General features: G+C 41.0%; 1 protein-coding gene across 2 annotated transcripts in view; it reads right to left on the reverse strand.

Annotated features, from left to right (window-relative positions):
* The window catches only part of LOC102223201 (slit homolog 3 protein-like), a 195,960-nt gene that overhangs the window by 75,774 nt on the left and 106,090 nt on the right, over window positions 1–14,096 (reverse strand). For both annotated transcript variants that reach the window (XR_002752286.1, XM_023328681.1), the window contains exon 5: window positions 2,883–2,954. Coding sequence is in view for 1 of the 2 variants with exons in the window: in XM_023328681.1 (XP_023184449.1) it covers window positions 2,883–2,954 (72 nt within the window). In the remaining variant the exon portion in view is untranslated. The remainder of the gene's footprint in view (window positions 1–2,882; window positions 2,955–14,096) is intronic.

Raw genomic sequence — 14,096 nt, forward strand, 5'->3', positions numbered from 1 at the left:
TTTCGATACCTCTCACAGTTCCTGAACAGGAAGAAGTTGTTCAGACTGTTTTTCCAGTCAAATCAGCCGGCTCTTAGGAGGTTACCATAGCAACAGAACCACCAGTGTTACCAGAGCACGGCGGTGGCACCATCATGCTGATCCAACTATGCGTTTGTTATTCGTCTTGCAGTGAGGATGATGATGGTCAGTGTGTTTTCTCACCACTAAATTTTCTCTTTATTTCCGTTCCAGGTGTTATTTAGGTTTTATCTGGACTTCCTGCGTCCAGGTGAGGTTTGCATCAGAGAGAAAGGAGCTTCAGCTTTATGCTGACGTCATCAACGTCCTTCAGTCGCAAAATTTAAAAAGACATGAAACCAGATCAGAAAGGTCATCAGAAAGGTCACACTTAAACTTTTTCCTTTCAAACTGAGACTTTATGTCTTAATTATTGGAGCTTCGACTGACGTGCTGCGTAGGGAGAACTGACAGCAGCTGCAGTCAGCAAGACGCAGAAACAAAGTTAAAATAAAAACCACAAGCAGGACGAGCGAGCAGAGAGAGAGAGAGACGTATGAGAAAATCGATGCCGCGTCCGCCGGGGACAGAATGTCATGAAGCTTTTTACCGCGGCGTAATGGACGGCCGCAGCCTGTACTGCAGGAGTCACCTTGTCTGACGGACAGAGAGACGCAGAAAAACAGAAATCATTCAAACACGAGAGAATCTGGCAGAATGAGAGGAAGGACGTAAAAACGGGACAGAAATGTGACAAAGACACGATGGATGAGGGAGGAGCAAAATGTTCATGAGAGCCAAGAAGATCTGAAGGCAGGCGGACAAAAAAACTGATGATTATTAATTTAATGCTTTTAGGAGCAAATTCAGTTCAACCAACACAGACAATTAGAGACAACAAATCAGTTTTCTGGTTCTGATTTGGTGATTTCTGAACAGCAGATTGTTTTAAACGTCCAGAAAAACATATGGAATAAAATCAGGCAATAAATCAGAAACAGAACAAGGAGGAAGAGGAAGAGGAGGAAGAAATGTGTGTATCACTGGGAGGACTTACTCATGACAAACAACCAACCCTCCAGCTATATATATATATAAGTATATATATATCTATATATCTATATATAGATATATATATACAGTAGATATAGATATATACATATATAACTATATCTATATATAGATGTATATCTATATATAGATATATCTATGTACTGTATATACACACACACACACACACATATGCTGCCACCCCTGAAAAATCCCTGGCCCTCTTGCCCCCCATAGATTTTTTTCTAGATCCGCCCCTGAACTTGAGGACATTTTGCTAAAGAAATGGGACCTGATTAAAAATGTTTGGTTTCTCATTAATTAACTGCATTTGCACCATAAATGACCAGGTTAAATAATTTCCCTGCTGGGATGAATAAAGTAATTCTATGTTACCGCCTGTAATGTCCTTCATTTCTGTTGAGGCGTCTGCAGGAGGAAACACCAGGCTGCCACTGCGAAGTATGGTGGTGGCAGCATCAGGATGTGGGAGCCTCATAAATCAGACGGCATCATGAGGAAACATTATGTGGAAATACTGAAGCAATAAGACACCAGACAGGAAGTTGAAAATCTGGTCCAAATGGGCCACAAAGTCCGGATTAGTGACGGAGAAAATAAAGTTTAATTTGTTTTAAAAAAGCTCATTTTAAATATTAAAACTGTAAAAATGTTAAAAAGTTCTTTTAGACGGTGCGAAGCCATTTGGAGCGGGTCCGGTTCCCTTGGTTCTGACCCGCTCCGTATCGACTTCCTCTCTCTCATCACAGACTCACCCAAGAGTCTGTCTGCCAGCTTAGAGGGCCGATCGATCAGCCGCTATCGATCAGAAGCATGGATCGAGCCGCGTATTGATCCAGGTATTGGTGATTAGGACATCAGGGATAAACGACAGAACCGCATGGAGCGATTCCGAACAGAACCAAACCTCTGAAGGAGGGGGCGGGGCCTGTTGCCGAGGAGGCGGGGTTTATCATATTCATTTAATCATTTAAAGTCCCTTGAATAAAGGAAATAAAAAATCTTTGTGAAAGTGAGTTCAGTGTTAAACTGATCACAACAAAACGCAGCAGAACAGATTTACGCATTAATGATCTACCAGGAGGCAGACAGTAGTTATTTATTTATTTACAGACTCAGCTCAGGTTTTATGAATGAAATCATCTCTGCGACCGCGAAGCGTTCGTGACGATAAACTCTGATGTCATCGGAGGTGAAGCGGGTTCTGGTCCTGCTGGTTGACCAATCCAGTGTGACACCAGGTTCTAGATGTTTACATCTATTTGTCACCGTGACAACCATATTGATCCGAACGACGATAAAATAACGATAAAACTGACGGCAATAACTTTTGTTTTTTAGGTAACTGTAAGACTGTGTGTCACAGCAACTATATTCCCCCAGACACAAATCCTGCTCTTGAAAAACATTCCTGTTTGTAATTTGACTCTTTAGTTCAGGAGTCACAGAAAGAATGTGACTTACATCACAAAATAGTAAATGTGTTTAATCATATCCTCAAGTTTATTGATGCTTTCTTTGAACAAACAGTGGAAAAAATAGTAAAAACTAAAAATCCCGACAATAAGGAGAGTTTTGGGTTTAACTGAAATTTATTATGACAACAAAAAATCAAAATTCTTATGATAAGAAATTTATCTCGATAAATGATAAACGATACAATAAATGCCTGTATTAGGACACAATAAAACAAAATAAATGTTCAGAATGCTGAAACAGCCTGAACTGGTTCTGGTTCCGGTTCTGACCCAACCGGGTCAGAGGAGGAAGCGTAAAGAGGAAGATGAGTGAGGAAGAGCAGATCTACTCACAGGTTCTTCACGTTGGTGATTCCTCTGAAGGCTTTCCGTGGAACGGCCTGGATCTGATTCTCACTGAGATCCCTGCAGACGAGACGAGGAGAACATCAGTCACATGATCTCACACACACACACACACACACACACGCACACGCCCACACACACCCACACACACACACACACACAGAAAACACACACACACACACAAACACACACAGAAAACACACACACACACACACACACACCACTCTGCCTCAGAACAAAGGATGATGTGACATTTATGATCAGTGAAACAATTTGGACCAAAAAGCTTCAAAGACAAAAGGAAATTCAGCCGGAGTGAAGTGTGTGTGTGTGTGTGTGCGTTTGTTTCTAATACCTTGTGGGGACCATTTCCCTGACACATACTACGTTGTGGGGACCCACTGCTCCTTGTGGGACCGAAGCCTGGGCCCCACAAGGGGAAATGCTGTTTGGGTCAGGGGTCAGATTTAGGACTAAGGTGTGAACTGAGCTTTGGTTGGGCTGTAGAAATGAATGGAAGTCAATGGAAAGTCCCACAAAGATAGAAACGCAAACTGAATTGATCAAATATTTAATTTGATCATTCAAACAATGCAAGCTGATGTTTTTCTCAGCCACTGGAAACTGTCAGATGTAATAATATAAATATTTGCCTTATTAACACACAAAGTAACACTTCCAAAAACCTGCTGCTAAGGATTCTGGGAAATATTTCCAACTCCTGTTTTTTTCTCCTTTTTTAAGTGCTGACCTAAAAATCTTTGTTTACTCAATATTTGGAGACAAAGTTTATCTTTCATAAATTCAAACATTTAAAATCTAAAACTCAAGATTTCTTGGACTTAAAAAAGTTAAATCAACGAAACACCATCTCTTTTTCGAGGTTTGAAACGCTGGCCTGTTAGCGTAGGCTTCTGTTGCCTTTGATTACTCATAAAAGACACGAAATTCCTTTTTGGATCAAAAACAGCCCGTCGAAAAAGTACGGTATAACTGGACTGCAGCTCAATCAGGTACAGGGAAGAGGAAACGGTAGACGTCAGCGCGCATGCGCACATCCACTACCCATGTTTTACAGTGCATTTCTACATATGGGACAGATGAACATAAAATGGCACACAATCGATCATTTATAGAGGAGCGTTTCTCTGCAGGCTGGATGGAGAACATCTGAAACTTCGACTAGACCGTTCTAGTCCATAATACTATTTCAGGATGTCACTTTAGAGATTTTTATGTGTAAAAACAACTGAAAACTAGGAATAATTTCACAGTAACGTGACTCTTTGTCTCAGAAAGTTTGAGGATGGTTCTTTTACAGCCAATCAGCTGCAGAGGAGCAGCAAGCTGACTCGGCTGAGCAGAACCAGAACCTGGGTTTGGGCTTCATGCTGCTAGTTTTGGTTAAATCTGCTGTATTTCTGGAACAGTTTGACTTTTACTGCTGAAGGAGCTGCTTAGCTGAACTAAGCAAGTTTTCATTGTTCTGACTCGGTTTATGACCCGGGCTCTGATCCAGTTTCTGACCCGGGTTCTAATCTGGGTTCTGATCCAGTTTCTGACCCGTTCTGCTTGCTGCAGGCTGTAGCCTTGGCGCAGCCCAGATGATGCAGTTATGATGTTTGAATGTGCAGCAGAACCGGGGAATATCTGCCATGTTTGCGCTTTGTTTCCATGTCTTCCTCTTCCTGCTTCCAGCATCAGCCCATCTGCTTCCACTTTAGCAGCTTCAGAACCAGAACAAACCTTTCTGTAATTTTCATCTGTTTGCAGCAGTGAGATATAAACAAGTAGATGAAAAATAAATAGAGGAGGGAGCATTAAGAAGTAATTTATTACAGGCGTTTCAGAGCTAATAATATTTTATTGTTTTGTTTACCATCTATTTGCTCTTTGTTCTGGCAGAAGAAAAAGTCAAATAAAAGCCGTGATGAGGCAGTTTGTCTCTAAGAGACTGTCTCACTGCTCCTCCCTTCATGCTGCTGCTGGGGGTTGAAAACTTTATTCCCTCCTGCAGAGATGGGTCTGATTCAGATAAATCTGGGCGGTCCAAACAGAAATATGGCCGACGTTTTATTAAAAAACTAAAACAATGAGGAGAAATCAGTAAAAAAAAAAGATCTGCTCACTGAAATAATAACATTTTAGACTAATGTTACATATCTGAAGCCATAACAAATAAAATTCAACAATATTTATTATAGACAAAATTAAAAAGAAAAACTATAAACTATAAGAGAAACATTGAAATATGAGGAAAGAGCTGATAGTTCAAAGTTTGTTTCACCAAATCCTGGTTCCTGGAAAACTTTAACCAAATTTGTGATTAAAACTATAAGGATGACAGAGAAGGCTGCTTATTTTCTACAGCATTAAATCAGCAGTAGATACAGCCAGTGTGGGCTCAGCTAACCAAATATCTAGTCACTAGATATTTGGTTAGCTGAGCCCACACCCAGGTTAAGAACCACTGATCTAGTGTCACTAACCGCTAATTTTCTAAAGTAGATTCTTAGCTCTGCTAACATTAAACACAAAACAAATTACCAGAAGCTATCACCGCTATAAACCACTAGACACAAAAAATGTGTTACCCTAATGCAAAAATACAAAAATTGTGTACAAGCTGACACTAAACTGCTAATGACATCAAAAAATTACATAAACCATTCTAAATACATTAAAAAATTAGCAGAAACTTGTTCTAAACATTAAGCTAGCTTTAGCTTCTTCTCTGGTGTCAGACGCACTAACAGGAAAGTCCTCAGTTTCTGATTTTGCTACATTTTATCACTTTATGTTTGTATAAATATGACGACCAAAGAGGAAAACATACAATGTGACATAAAGTTCATACAGGTCCTGACAATGGGGAACATTTCATCACAATAATTGGTTTAAAAGTCTAAAAAATGGCGGCCAGCTTGAAATTCAAGTAGCTGATAGGAAAAATTAAAAACAGTTGATGTTTTATGTTATCTTAATTCTGAAATTTGCTGCACATGAAAACGAAAGGTAAAACTTATATTTATGTTTAGCATTTTCCTTTTATAGGAAAACAACTCAAAGGATCATAAACACCTGAAAACATCCAATAATCAGAGTCACAGCAGCAGGTTAATCGCTGCTCTCCACTCATCCCAGGGTCAGACCTGCCGACCTTTGAGAAGAGCGGCGGCCGACACCAGCAGGATAACCAAACAAATCCCCGAACGGATCCCCGATCAGATCCCCGAACAGATCCCAGAATTAATTCCCAAACAGATCCCAGAATGGATCCCCGAACAGATCCCAGAATTAATTCCCAAACAGATCCCAGAATGGATCCCCAAACAGATCCCAGAATTAATTCCCAAACAGATCCCAGAATTAATTCCCGAACAGATCCCAGAATGGATCCCCGAACAGATCCCAGAATGGATCCCCAAACAGATCCCCAGGCTCCCGGCCAATCTGAGCTGCCGTTACATCCAGGCCTCTGAGACAGAGGCAGCAATTAATCTGATTAATCTGGCTGTTCGAATCAACCATCAATCCTGTGAAATATGGTGAAACTGAAGCAATCTGGTTGGAGAAAAGATGGACAACAGAAATTTCAGAGATTATCTGGAGTTTAAGATGTAGAGAGAAAGAGGAGTGGCAACCACAGAGAAGGACGAGGAAGAACAATAAAATGCAGCAGAGGGAGAACAAACCGCTCTGATTGTTTGCTCCATGTTAGTCATGACTCTCTAAGCTCAGAGTAATTTATGGGGTAAATGACTTCCAGGCCTTCGCTACACAGACCCCCCGAATGCTGGGAAGTTTACCCAGGCAGGGGCCCTCTGTCCGGGCCACGGCGGCCCCACGCGGCCCCCGAAACCCCGGGATCCGCTGGGACGGCGAAGGGATCTTCTGTCAGCTGGAGGTCATGCAAGGAGCCACGTGTGTGTGTGTGTGTGTGTGTGTGTGTGTGTGTGTGCGTGTGCGTGTGTGTGTGTAAAACACCTTCTTTATATAAGGCTCCATTATTCATCTGAGAAGAATAATAACATTCGCAGGTCGCCTTTTGATGCTGAGGATATTACAGTTAACCCTTTAAGAGCCTCGCTGCTGCCCACATAAGAAAATACAACATTTAACAACAAATCTTTGTTTTTGTGTTCATATAGACGGCAGAGAAAATAAAAATGCAACATCTGAATCAACACAGAAAAGAGATTAATTAGATTGTGTGTGATTCAGGGAATAAGTCTTGAAATATGAAGAAAATGATATGTAAAATGGTAAAAATTAAAGAAAAACTGACAGAGAAAGAAACACTGTTCTCTATCTGCAGAATGAAAACCAGCTGGTTCTGGTTTCCACACACAAACGCAAAAAAGGAGAATTCACAAATCCTCACACTGGCCAGAGATTTTATCATCAATTGATATAGTTTAATCGCATAGACCAGGAGCCATTTCTGCTGCTAGCGCTAGGCTAACATATTTGTTTTGGTTATAATTACCCAGAATGCCCTGCGCTGTAGTCCACTTCCTGCTTTTAGAGCGGTCTCTGGTCACACATGCATTCAAACCGAACCAGTGTTCTCTTCAACCAAACCCAGACCGAGGTTTGGAGGACCAGAGATGAGAGGTCGATTAGAGGTCACCAACCAAACCAGACTTTGACTAGGCAGACAGACTGGAGTCGGGTTGACTGAACAAGGCTGGTGGAAGCATTCATTTGTTATTCTTAATTTTGATCAGATGAGCCAGTTTCTGTTTTATTTTAGTGGTTGTTTTTATTATTATTATTTCTTCTAGTTTTGGTTAGATTTGTCTGTGTTTCCTCCTCCTCGCTCTGTTATACCTCTCTCTCTCTCTCCCTCAGCCTGCCTGCGGCTCGCTCTCTCTCCCCTCACAGCTGCAACCTGCCAGTAATCAATCCGACCAGAGCGGGTAAAAACGTTCTGCCAGTTTTTACCCGCCTCTCTTCCTCTCTCTCCTCGCCGTTCCTCCCATTATTTAAACCTTATTTATTAGTTTCTGTTCCTCGTGAATCTGCTCTGATCTGAACCATCTCATAATATCTCTGGCTCAGCCAGAGATCCAGCCGACCCACTTCCTGTCTCTAAGCAGAATCAACACTTTAATACTTCTTTCACACGAACAGAAATGTTCAGTATCAGCACAAAGAACCTGTTTTCGTTGCCGGAGTGACAACAGGTTCCCTGTGCTGGGTCTCTGTGACTCAGTCCTTTTGTTTGGGTCTTTGGGTTTGAGTCTGTGTGTGAGTTAGGGCTGAAACGATTCCTCGAATGATTCGAGTACCTCGATTATTAAAATTCCTTGAGAAAAATTTATCTGCCTCAAAGTTTCGTTAATTTATGTTTTATTATTTAGCGCACCGTGTTCCGGCCGGGATATTATTTGTGTTGCGCGGAGCTCTGACTTCCGCCTCTGAGTTGTTGACGAAAGCTAAGTGTTAGCGGCATAACGTCCAATTTTCAAGTTTGAAAAGTGGATTTTATTGATTGGTGATAACGCCCGGGGTTTTGTTGTTTTCGGGGGACCAATAAGCATCTTTAAAATGACTGGCGCCATGCCTGGAGTACGGCAGCCTTTCTCCTCCAGGAGCTGCTGGTTCAGAGCGAACGACAGGAAGAGCTGCAGGTATTAATACAGGTGAGCTGATGAACACGGCGGGCGACTGAGTAGCTGATGGTTACAGTGTAAGTGTAGCTTTACGGACGAACCACACAATAAATTTCATATCATCCCGGTCTGAACAAACGGCTGGGGGAGCGTTGTGGCGGTTCATGGCTGTAGATGAGTTTCTGAGTGTGACGAACGAAGGTGCCGTAAAAATCCCATATTGCTCCCCCAGTTCTTACGTTCGCCCCCTGGTCTATTTCCTCCCCTCCACCCCATCTTACGTTCACTCACTCGCCTGCCCCCAAGCTCTCACTCCAGGCGACATTTCCTGTTTTCTCAAACCCAAAGCTTGTCAGGTTAAGGGGCAAGGTGAGAATTCATCTATTAAACTGACTGAACATGAATACATAAACTAAAAGCTGGAGCATAGACATTTTTATAAGCGTATCTGTGAGCCTCTTTATTATTAAATTGAATATAATTTCAGATCTTTGTATAACTTTTCATCAGGTTAATTTAGAAAGTGAGCTATTATTGTTACAGGTTAATTTTCTAAACTACAGAAAAGTAAAGTAACTGTTAGAGATGCTCAAATATGAAAAACTGGACTGATATTGATATCCCATAGTAACAGCGGTGTTATTCTAGATTTATCAATGCTTTATTTTATATTTTTTTATCCGATTACTCAATTAATTAAAAATAATCGATAAGATTACTTGATTACTAAAATATTCATTTACAAAACCCTAGTCTGAGTCTTTTTGTTTGGGTCTTTCTATTTGAGTCTTTGTGTTTGAGTCTTTCTGTTTGAGTCTTTGTGTTTGAGTCTTTGTGTTTGAGTCTTTCTATTTGAGTCTTTGTGTTTGGGTCTTTGTGTTTGAGTCTTTGTGTTTGGGTCTTTGTGTTTGAGTCTTTGTGTTTGAGTCTTTGTGTTTGAGTTTTTCTGTTTGAGTCTTTGTGTTTGGGTCTTTCTATTTGAGTCTTTGTGTTTGAGTCTTTCTGTTTGAGTCTTTGTGTTTGGGTCTTTGTGTTTGGGTCTTTGTGTTTGAGTCTTTGTGTTTGGGTCTTTGTGTTTGAGTCTTTGTGTTTGGGTCTTTGTGTTTGAGTCTTTGTGTTTGAGTCTTTGTGTTTGAGTCTTTGTGTTTGAGTCTTTGTGTTTGGGTCTTTCTGTTTGAGTCTTTGTGTTTGAGTCTTTGTGTTTGGGTCTTTCTGTTTGGGTCTTTGTGTTTGAGTCTTTCTGTTTGGGTCTTTGTGTTTGAGTCTTTGTGTTTGAGTCTTTGTGTTTGAGTCTTTGTGTTTGGGTCTTTGTGTTTGGGTCTTTGTGTTTGGGTCTTTGTGTTTGAGTCTTTGTGTTTGAGTCTTTGTGTTTGGGTCTTTGTGTTTGGGTCTTTGTGTTTGAGTCTTTGTGTTTGGGTCTTTGTGTTTGAGTCTTTGTGTTTGAGTCTTTGTGTTTGAGTCTTTGTGTTTGAGTTTTTGTGTTTGAGTTTTTCTGTTTGAGTCTTTGTGTTTGGGTCTTTGTGTTTGAGTCTTTGTGTTTGAGTCTTTGTGTTTGAGTTTTTGTGTTTGAGTTTTTCTGTTTGAGTCTTTGTGTTTGGGTCTTTCTGTTTGAGTCTTTGTGTTTGAGTCTTTCTGTTTGGGTCTTTGTGTTTGAGTCTTTGTGTTTGGGTCTTTGTGTTTGGGTCTTTGTGTTTGGGTCTTTGACTCATCTCAGGGCTCCAGGAAGACTCATGGAGGTTTCAACGTTTCCTCATCAGAACTCGGAGTGTTACATCATCTCTCCCACTTCCTCCATCCAGCTACAGCTTCATCACTTTCTCTCCCATTGTCTGGCTCTCGCTCGGCCCCCCTGGGGGATGTAACAGTATTTAATATTGTCCCATAAAGAGAGTAATAAATATTGACTGCTGGCTGGTTCATATTCTTCAGGTTTCAAGACACTCCGCTGGAGGGTGAACCCAAAGTCATGCTGCAGGTGTTCGGACTGCTGAACGCCATTCAGAACCTTTCGCTGTCAACCGTTTGGACCAAAAGCCGGTCTTCAGGTCAGAACTACTACAGCATAAGAAGAACATCAGTTTAATATGAACATAGTATTTCCTGTTATGACGTCATACTCTGAGGCAACACTCACAGGGTTTCAGATGAAACAGGAGTGGGACAGTAACCACGTTCTGAGCCTGAAACTGGTTTTATGCTGGAATGTGAACTGGGGATAAACACTGGAAGCTTTTCCTCTAACCTTCATTTGTTCTGGGAAAACTTTTATCCCATCAGATCTGCATCCTGGCAACGTCACGAACGTATAGCTCCACGCATTTCAAACTGGAAGCTTCCCATCAGAACCACTGCTTGGCTACGGATCCACTCCACTTGAATGATGCCGATGGCTGCCAACAAACTGCAGGGATATATATTACCCAGAGCTGGCACTGAGCTGCAAACAGCATGACTGTGGTATTGAGCTGTCAAGCAGCGATTCTCCTTTTCTTTTTATGCAAAATGTTCTGAACTAGAAGTATTTTTCCCCTGGCAAACAGAACAGTGATTCAGGATGGAACGCAAAAATGATCAGCTGCTTTCTGTTTTTAGATTTCTGCGTCATAACATCCCTGTTAATTCATAGCCTACATGTTCTAAACAACAGAAATTATATGTGTTCTTGGTCTTTACAACCTTTTTCAGGTTGCTAAGGAGAATATATATTTGCTCTAAAATATGCAGTAATTATTGCCAATGCTAGCACAGCTAACCAAAAAGTTAGCTTCACTAACCAATAATTGACTACAAAAAATATTAGCTATCCTAATGATAATCTGCTAAACACTTAAAATAAATTAGCAGAAGCTAACACTAAGCGGCTAAGCACATTAAAAGATTAGCGGAAACTTATGCTAACCATCTAAGTACATAAAAAAATCAGTGGAAGCTAACACTAAACTGTCAATCACATTAAAAAAATTAGCAGTTGCTAACAATAAACTGCTAACCCTGTTAAAAATGAGCAGAATATACAGTAAACCACTGAGAACATAAAAAATTAGCAGAAGCTAATGCTAATCATTAAGATGACTGTCTTTCATCTCCTTTGTGGTCTCAGTTTCTGATTCTGTTGCATTTTGTCACTTTAAAGAAGGATGACCAATGTTGAAAATGATCCAAGTCATGAAAATGTGAAGCATTTTATGGTAATAATTGGTTAAAAAGGCTCTACCACGGCAGCCATCTTGAAAATGGCCAACATCCTGAAATTTAAGTGGCTGATGGGGAAATATGGAAACAATCCAACCTGAGAGGTTAGCATGCTAATGTTTATGCTTGTATCCACACTGGAAAGACTTTTACAGTAATGTGCTGCTCTATTTAGCTAGCTGATGTGAGCGAATCTTCATCAGCGCAGACAGAGCTTCTGTAGTAATCATTGGGTTATAAGGCACTCAGCTTTGGGATACACCGCTGGTTTACACCGCTGGTTTCTCCAGCAGTGTGTGTGTGTGTGTGTGTGTTAGGGATGCGGCTGCTGAAGCATCCATGCAGCATGTCTCGCTACCAGACCAGACATGCAGCAAAGCGGCCATGTTGGACTGGTGGTCATAATGTTTTGCTCTCTGTTGGAAACACTGTGGCCATTTTGTTCTGATCCTCCTAAGAGCTCTCCGGCTTGCTAACAGAATAACCGTTTTTTTTTTTTTTAATAAATGGGAAATGTTGCTGCAAAGCCACCCCCTCCCCCCTCCCCCCATTAGAGCAGGGTGACCTTTAGATTTGACCTCCATGTTGCGGTGATGCATTAATGGAGGAAACACTGAATGGCCTCAGTTTCTCATCTCTCTCCTTCATGTCTTTGCTGCTCTTCATCGCTCCTTTGCCTCGGTGCCCTTGCTCTGGCGCCCTGCACCCCCCCGCCCCATCACCACAACCCCCTCCCCCCATTCCCAGTGATTTAATTAAGTGGGAGCTGTATGAATAAAAATATTGCCCCCTATATTGATCATGGTGGATGGAGGCTTGACAGCCTGGCTGGCTGCAGTGGGACAGCACTTCTAGCTAAATGTAGCTAAGCGTGTGTGTACGTGTGTGTGTGTGTGCGTGTACTTGTTTAGTTAACCTATTTGAGACTGTGTTTGGCAGATATACAAACTTTCTGAGGACCAATGAGAACCAAAACCAGGTTTTAAGATTTAAATTAGGTTTGGTTAACGATACCAACCAAACCTAATTTAAATAGGAATGTTGAATTTTATTGTTTCCATCTGGATATTTATCCACAGCCATGCGGTAGAATTATTCTGTTAACAAAATGAAACCTGATCATTTACATCATCTTTGTGCAATTTACCTGCAGGGGAAAAAATAAAGTGATCTTTCTATCTATCTACTTCATGCAACATGAATAGCTATCGTCATGGCAACCGACTGACAACAGCTCCAATTGCCAAGAGCAGAGATTACATTTAAGTGTACATCAACTTAAAAAAAAAAACATTTCCTACATAAAGAGCAGAACATTCAATCTGTTACAGTCTCATGTTTTCAGGCCTGATGTTTGTTTTGTCATTATTAATAATCATTAAAAAATAGATATAACTTGATTAGCTAATTTAAATATCTGCTCTAGTGATGATCAATCAGAGAGTTGGTGTGTGTGTCACCTTACTTTACTGCCAACTGAACCAAAACATACCAAATTCTGCAGCTCACCTACATATTAAGATGCTCAAAGTAAAGCTAGCATAACTGACCTACTTTTCTCTTTCTCAATATTTTTTAAACTAAAACTTTTTCTTATGGAATGTAAAACCTTTGGGTCTTGGTTAGTTGTATTATTGATAATTAGTAGCAAAGCACAGAGTTTTTTTCTCTTTTACATATCCGGCGTACATTTAAGATTTAGCATTATAATGACAATTTAGTTAAAACAAATGCTAGTCAATGTGTCTATGCTAGTAATGGTTAAGGCTAGCAGAAAGTGTTGAAAATGTTTGGGTTAGTCCCTAATATAGTCAGTAAAATGAATGGAAGTCCATGTAAAGTCGTAATATGGATAGAAATATCCATATGTGTGTGTGTGTGTTAGATTATTTGTTATGTTTGCAGAGAACAAGTCATTTGGGAGCTGGAGCATCAAACTCAAACTAAGCTTCTAAAAAAGCTCTCCTGGGGCTTCCTCACTCATTTCTCAGAGACATACACAGACACCTCACCAGACACACAGACACCTCACCTCACCTGACACACACACACACACACACACACCTCAGAGGACACACACACATCTCACCTGACACACACACCTCGGCGGACACACACACCTCAGGGGACATGTGCGGCGTTGGGCTCCAGCCCTGCATCAGCATTATAAATGGACAGTGTGTGCGTTTTTGGGAGCGCGTTGTTCGGCCCTCCAGCCTATCGCTCTTCAGGAGCCTGTAAGTATCTATTATGTTTGGTCGATACTGTAATTAAATTGGACAGCTTAATGCAATTCTCTGTGATCCATGGGCCTTTATGGATATAAAAGCTTTTCTGGCCCTCTGCCTGAAACACATCCAGCAAATTCAGATGAGTTACTCTCATCAGGAGG

Source organism: Xiphophorus maculatus, chromosome 23, assembly GCF_002775205.1.
Source record: "Xiphophorus maculatus strain JP 163 A chromosome 23, X_maculatus-5.0-male, whole genome shotgun sequence".
Lineage (NCBI taxonomy): Eukaryota > Metazoa > Chordata > Actinopteri > Cyprinodontiformes > Poeciliidae > Xiphophorus > Xiphophorus maculatus.